The sequence below is a fragment of the Mercurialis annua genome, linkage group LG8 (genome assembly GCF_937616625.2).
Source record: "Mercurialis annua linkage group LG8, ddMerAnnu1.2, whole genome shotgun sequence".
NCBI lineage: Eukaryota > Viridiplantae > Streptophyta > Magnoliopsida > Malpighiales > Euphorbiaceae > Mercurialis > Mercurialis annua.
Window position 1 is genome coordinate 2,239,260 of NC_065577.1, and position 7,309 is coordinate 2,246,568.

A 7,309-nucleotide genomic window follows, 5' to 3' on the forward strand; every position below is an offset into this window, starting at 1 on the left:
AATAATTTTTTGAAATATCATTGATTCGGTTAAAAGCGAAAAAAATACGAAGAAAAATTATATATAAAATATTCAACTAGTTCGGTTAATTTTAGTCTTCTAAAATTTCCCGAAAATAAACCGAATGATAAAAAAAAAATAAAAAACCAAATCAACCTAAGTTTTAACCAAATTCGTTCTATCGAAAGTCATCGGTTCATTCGGTTAGGCATTTTTCTCGCCCCTAGTACACATAGTTGTCGATTAGTTCGAGCATAGCCTAACTAATGAAAGGGCTGTGTACTTTTTGTTGACAATTTGACAAACTAAATGATAGCACTAAATTATTCACCTAATGTTTTCAAATAAAAATATGACATAGCTACAATAAATTTAAACAAATAAATTCAATTTAGTAAAACATTGGAGCAAAAACATATTTTAAAACTATATTACAAATATTTTCTAAATTACTTATGGTTGTATTCCAAATATGTACAATACTGTGTCCTGAACATGTTGGAGTATCAGAACCTTGTTCTTAAAAAATAAAATCAAACATGTATAGAATCGTATCAAACATATTGAAAACTTGTCCTATCGGTAAAAATTCCGATACCGACGATCAGAATTGTTATATGAAACTGGCAATGTGCACTAGAAATCACAAAACTGAGAACTTTCATTCAGCTTGCCTCCATGTTGTACTCAAACGCACAATTTTGTAACAACAAACACTTAACATGAACACTAATTTTCCATATATTTCTAATTCTTTAAATTCTGAAATGTATCTTTTTACAGGATCATAAGTAACTAGAGTTCCCCATCAGCAAATCAAGCATATCGTCAGGAGTTAGAAGTGTTGTTCCGCCAACAATCAATTCAATGTCAGGCCTTCCGCTTTCAGATACTGCTTCCCAGGCTTCACGAACCTGTCGACAGATAAAAAAAACAGGACAATAGAATGTAATGGTTCTGCCAAAGTAACCGAATCGAACTTGCAACTTTAAATTTATAACCAAAGGCGGAATGTAACAACAATTTTATCTTCTCGTCGGAAAAGAATACGAGCGAGAAAAATATGACAACACCATATATCCATAGGAAGGCTATATTGCACGGAAATGGAAACTCTGGAAATAAAGAATGGCAAAACGATATTTTTAATGAAAAAGGGTTTTAAATATAAAGTTTTGGAGTTTCAGAAGCAGTCCCATAAATGAAAATGAAACGCGGAAATGTAAAATTGGACAAGTTTGCGTGCAACATAGTAGGAAGCTCAAGAACTTCATACCTCAATGCCATTAATGCCTCCAATGATAAAAACCATTATGACATTTTGGTCTGCAAGACTTGGTTTTGCCTGCAGAATGCAAAATTAATCAATGTTTTAAGATAAAACCAATGTCTCCGAGCAGCATGAACTACTTAGAAATTATAAGAATAAACTTGCCTGTCCGAGACCAAATCTTCCGAAACCGCTCTTAAAAAGTCTGCCCACAGCAGAGGAATGATAATCTAAACCAGGTACGTCACTTCTGTCGAGAACTCTTCTCAGAATTTTATAGAGTAATCCCTTATCGGAGCTGTCCATGTAAGATGCTCCGTCTCTAAGCGGTTTATTCCTCATTTTCAGAGTCGATAATTTATGAAAAAATTTAAAGAGACTATCAACCTTATCGCGCAACTCTAGCCTCAGCTGCATGTCATCATATTGATGTTCCTTTTTATTCTTATCATCGTTGTCGTCTTCTTCTTCTTCACCCCATTTGCCCCACTGATCATCATCAAAATCATCAATGTCGAACTTATCGGGCGATGCTTCTGTAGTCTCTTTTGATTTCTTCTTATTGAAATTCGCCTCAAGCTCCGCTGTCACACTATGGAGAAACTTGAGTCTCGAAACTGATGCATTTTCAAGAATTGCATCCATAACGGCTTCTTTTAGAGAATGTTCCTCCTCCCAAGAAAACGGACCGCCCGAGCCAGATGTCGGGAAATTCTCACCAGCCAATATATATCCAGCAACCATAAGGAATAAAGCATCCTCAAAAGAAAGTAATGCTTGCTGGGTTTTGTTATTCTGCCCATTGGATGCCGCCAAAGTGCTCTTATAAATTAGATCGCCAATTTGAGCTGCGAGACTTTGACTCGTGTCTCCTGCACTCGCACTCAATATTTTCTCAGCACTAATAAATGCATCCCATCTGGAAGAACGTGATTCCTCAAGCGCAACTATGACAGCTGCTGCTAACTGAATAATTCCTTTGTTTCTGATTAACGACGATTGGCTTTTAGCTAAAGCCTCGGTCATGGCATTCAGTTCTGATACGGTAACAAATCCAGGGCGGCTTTTGACATTAATTGTAATGTTTTCACGGCGCAGAGTCTCTTGAAGCCACTTCCTTACAAGTACTGCGCCATCTTTTGTTTTTCTATCAAATAAAGCTTCCATGTATGGTGTTCCGCGAAAAGTCTCAGTCGAAACCAAGGATCCATTAAGTGGCTGAATCTTGGAGACAGCAGAGTTCTCATCACGGACTTTATTGCGGATATTAAGCAGATCTACTAATTGAGGTGGCGAGTTCGTGGTGTCCCACCCACTTAAGAAAGCTTCGATACTTTCTAAAACTGGAGAGCTGTTTATCTCAGAAGCTGTTTCAGTCAATATATTGGCAAGAGGTATCTGAACATCAAGAGAAGCACGTAGTACACTAGAAGAACCAAGTTTTCGCAGCGTTTGCGACCCCTTCACATGAGAAAAGTTTGTTGTTCTTTCTCTTCGAGGCAAAGCTGAAAATATGCGATCGACTAGTGAATCCCCGTGGCAGCATGGAGTGAAGAGATCAAGTGTGCGGTCAATAAGTAAAAGCCCAGCAGAACGTTTCCGACGGCCAACATCATAAAGACTTGACATGTCTGTCATAATTTTCCCAACAGTTTTTGATAAATCACCAAGCGAGAAGATCTCCATTTTCATATCCATCTACAAATTTTACAAATTAAAACATTATTACGACGATTCATGAAGTATAGCTACAAGCATATGAAGAGTATAAGAAAATCTACCATCTGACGACTTTCCTGAACCATTTTAACTATCCCTGGCAGGAAACAGATTTCAGCTGACAGTCAATGTTAGAAAAACATGCGCAAGTTAAACAATGGGAAATCTATCTTCATACTTCTATAATTCATTGTTTCCTATCTTAAAAGCTGGAGCAGGTTACATCAGTTCTCAAAAAGTTATTCTATAATTTACTGGTAGACGGCAATCGTACTTTGGTTCTAAAAGTTTCATTATCTCGTCTTTCAGAAGGTCTGACTTTTACCATAGAAAGATGATATTACAAACATGTATCTTTTGTTTTAATTAAGGGATTCCCACAAATAACCAAGAAAATAAATATAAGTAGACAAAATCAGAATGCAGCTATGTGTTAAAGCCATGTATAGAAGTTAGTACCTTTGTAGCAAGATGGTAAAGAAAATGTGCAGTTAGAAGTGCTCCAGCAGGAACATCATCACCATCAGGAGGAGCTCCAGAGCTTATGGGAGGCAAACCAAGACTAAGTGAATCCTCATGTTCAGTTGATAAGCATGCTTCGGCAACTGAACTCTCTGAAGGTAAGACAAAGACTCTTGGCGATAAAGGACAAAAAATCATAGGGAAGTGATGCACTGAAACAACCAGCCTTTTCCCTTCATCTTCTGCATAACCATCATTTCCGCTAAAGATTTTACCACTTGAATGAGCTCCAAATTGCGGAAATTCCTCTTCACTAGATGTTAGACGTGACCACCCTTCACCTTCAAAGTTTGTAGGTTTTGGGAAGTCGATATCTTTAGCAAGTCCAGATTTGGTCCTACGTTTTTTAACAAGCTCCTCGTAATCTTGAAGAAGCAAGGATTCATATTCACGGAATGCATCAGGTCCCAGAGGAGAATCAGGATATGCTGAGTGAGCTACCTATAATTGGAAAATTAAATTACAAGAGAGAACCACAGCATGCAAGATATTAACAATTGAAGGATTATGTCAACAGACATCCAAAAGAAACGTGAGAAGGGATTTTCGTAAGTCAGAGCAGTAAATTAACAATTTCTTTCACCTCAGAGAAGGTACTATTGCGGACAAATGGGGAAGGAAAATACATCAAATAACTCTGAGCCAACTAATTTTGTTCAAATGAAAGTTAAAAAAGATATTGGCAATCACAAATTATTACAGGCAAATTAAAAATTAGGAGCACTGAAGATAAAAGATCTCAATTGAAGTAAAATAAGAGAAATGATACAAACATGCAAAAGAATATGCCAGAAAATTCATCAATTGCAAAAAAAGAAAAAAATTAAACTAAGGCCTCCCGTATGAAGATAATGAGCCCCATCTTATAAAGCCAAATTATTACCTCTGATATAGATGTGCACACTATAAAATGTTCAATGCCTTGATGCATGCTTAGACAACGTAAGATATATCGATGTGCATCACTGAGTAGACGAGATGTGATAGCAACAATTTTAGTTGCAGGATCAGAATTTACATTCCAATTAGCCACCTATATCAAGAAAGAGTATAACAATTTAAAACCTGTTAAAGTTTAAGACTGAAATATTCTAGATAATTATTTCAGATTGAAATTATTAGCACCGACTGCATTAATATCAAAATTTTGAACTTTTACATTATGTGTAAAATACCTTTTAGCATTGGTAAACTGCCAATGCAAAAGACAATATACAGAAAAATCGACTAATTCTTCAACCTATGTCTTTGACTTTCTCAAGTCAAGCAAATATTTACAGTACGGTTAAAAAAGCATCTAAACTAGTTTTCAAATGCTTACTGCATCAAGAGAACACATATTTTCTAGGCTACAAACAGCTCGCACACCAAGCTCCAGCAGCTTAGGAAATACTCCAGCGATTTGGAAACTCTCTGTACATCCAGAATCTAGGTAAAGAATGGAACCTCCAATTTGCCCTGCCATCTAAAAAGCAGACAGTGGAGATGAAAGTAAGTCTATATACAAAAAAAGTAATCAAGAAAGAAATAAGAATCACAAATGACCAAAATTTGTGACGTTTTACAAAGACTGAAAAGCAAACAGACAACCCTAAGTTAGGAAAGTCCAGGCACACAAGCAACTAAGCATTAACGCAAACCTTTTCTAAAAAGTACACTAACTCGAGTTAGCTGTGAAGACACCTGTTATCTCAAAAAAAGAATGGAACTCCATAAACTTGCAAAAACTCATTGGTCAGAGCAACAAGAACTCGAGCTCAAAACAATAAACAGGACTTGCTACAAAACTAATTTCCATTTAAAACTGATTCAATAGAAACCTTGTAAATCTAAGGAAGCTAACCATAAAGTCAAAAGTGGACGGATTAGAATATCAAATTGCTGCTTCATAACAATGTGTGATGCCAGGAGAAATGAAAATGACTTCGAGAACCAAAAACCAGATTTTATTGACCTAAAAGAAGATGATTACTTTTAAGAAACAAATTTAAAATCTCAGTCTCAGCTATTTGGATCAATTTTAATCCATTCTTTTCATTATACAACAATGCTCTCGAAAGTTTAGAGATGCCAAATCTTTGTCAATCACTTCAACCCATCGTCATACTCAATTCTGTCAATTTTTTATCAGTCAACTTAGCTCACGTGTGCCACTATGCTTAATCCCACCATAAAATCTCCCATTCGATGTCAGGTATCGGAAAATATCTCAACCACCACCTATCCTCCAACTCACCAATATTACCCTTACTTACACCTACAAATAATTCCAAATCCAGTCGCTCCATATGTCTACATAATTTCATTTTACTGTCATCGTATCTCTAACACTCATATCACATACATGCTTTCCCACTGCAAACAATCCTTTCATACTTTGCATAGACATTCATATCGCAATTTCGTATAATTTTCTAAAGTAGCAGAGATCTTATAATCACATAACCGCACTTACTCATTTTCTTAATCCTTAAGTCACCCTCATTTTCATAATCACTTGCAACATACAAATTTAAAATCATCAAAATTTGCAGCTTTCCATAATAATTCAGCTACATCCAAATTAACACTAATCCACTCACTTAAACCCTACATTGCTAAAAGCTAACTAAATGATGACACAAAAAAGAATCATTCTTTCTTTTCGGGTAACGAGAACTCACTCTCCCAACCCGAAGCTCAAGATCACTGACAAATCCCGGGATGTGGACCGCCCGCGAGCCCAACAACAACAATTTCAATAATAATATCAAAATTAAAGTAGCAGTATTCAAGAAAAAAAACTTACTTGATCAATGGAATCAAGGCATGCTTTGGTGACATCAATCAGAGCCATTTTAGAAGCTCACAGATTGATTTAATTCAAAGATTAAAACTGCACAAACAGATAAAATTAGTCCCAAAAAAGAATTTAAACAAAAAAAATTTATAATTACAAATATAACAGATTAAATTGAAGAGAAGAAGCCATAGAAACGACAGTGGGATACAGAAAACGGCATGATTAACCGTTTAACAGGAGAACTCATGAAAATGATAGGCAAAAAGACCGAAAGGGACCTTATATTTTATCGATTTTGCACTTAAACATTACTACTTCAGTTTCTTGTCATAATTAGAAGAAAAAATTGAAAGAGCTATTGCTTATTAGTACTGTATAGCTATTTATTTATAAAATGAATTGGATGGACATTCCTATATTACATTAAGATTTTGATAGATTTTTCTCAAAACTATACTTCTGGAAAACTGAATTACTCTTTTTTACCTCATTCTAATATAAAATAAATTAATTCTTTTTTTTTAGTATTAATTCTATTTTTTTTAATAATTATATAAAAAAAATTGAACCTACAACCTAAGCATAATGTTGTCCAACATTTATATATAGATTATTCAATTATTAAAATTTTAAAAAATATATTTTAGAAGGACATGATGCACTTAACGTGCTATAAGGATATAAACATAAAGTTGTTAAATCTATATCTATACTATATATAAAAGCACGGATGGGGGGGGGGGCAAATTTACTGAATAATCCTTTTCAGTTCACTACTAAATAAAAGTTTATAGTCATTAACTAATTAGTTATTTAATTAAGGTTTAATGTCTTAAAAAACCCCGACCTTTTAGCCCCTTTTCAATCATACCCTGACGTTGAAAATTTGTCAATTTTACCCTATTTTGAATTTTTGTGTTTCAATTGTACCCTGAAAAATTAAATTAACGTCTTTTTCGTTTGGAAATTTGTTTAAAACATTCTCCATGTCTAGCATATATTAATTGTACGTTTTT

The 7,309-nt window shown here is 34.8% G+C and overlaps 1 protein-coding gene across 2 annotated transcripts; it reads right to left on the minus strand.

Annotated features, from left to right (window-relative positions):
* Nucleotides 1-643: 643 nt before the first annotated feature.
* Nucleotides 644-6,592, minus strand: LOC126660793 (sec1 family domain-containing protein MIP3). Of its 2 annotated transcripts, XM_050354469.2 has the most exons (8): nt 6,572-6,592; nt 6,300-6,386; nt 4,833-4,976; nt 4,395-4,544; nt 3,449-3,952; nt 1,436-2,968; nt 1,277-1,345; nt 644-914 (listed from the first exon to the last, which is right to left on the minus strand). In XM_050354469.2, the coding sequence occupies exons 2-8, from the start codon at nt 6,345-6,347 to the stop codon at nt 786-788; spliced, it is 2,577 nt and encodes an 858-aa protein (XP_050210426.1). In that variant the 5' UTR covers nt 6,348-6,386; nt 6,572-6,592; the 3' UTR covers nt 644-785. The 2 variants fall into 2 exon arrangements, with proteins under 2 accessions (XP_050210426.1, XP_050210425.1); XM_050354468.2 differs by lacking the exon at nt 6,572-6,592 and having other exon boundaries at nt 6,300-6,512.
* Nucleotides 6,593-7,309: the final 717 nt, after the last annotated feature.

Coding starts and splice junctions, on each gene's coding strand:
- LOC126660793 (XM_050354469.2), bottom strand. CDS start 6,347: ATGGCTCTGATTGATGTCACCAAAGCATGCCTTGATTCCATTGATCAA. Junction 4,977..6,299: donor GCCTTGATTCCATTGATCAA/GTAAGTTTTTTT, acceptor TCTGCTTTTTAG/ATGGCAGGGCAAATTGGAGG. Junction 2,969..3,448: donor TTTACCATCTTGCTACAAAG/GTACTAACTTCT, acceptor TAAAATTTGTAG/ATGGATATGAAAATGGAGAT.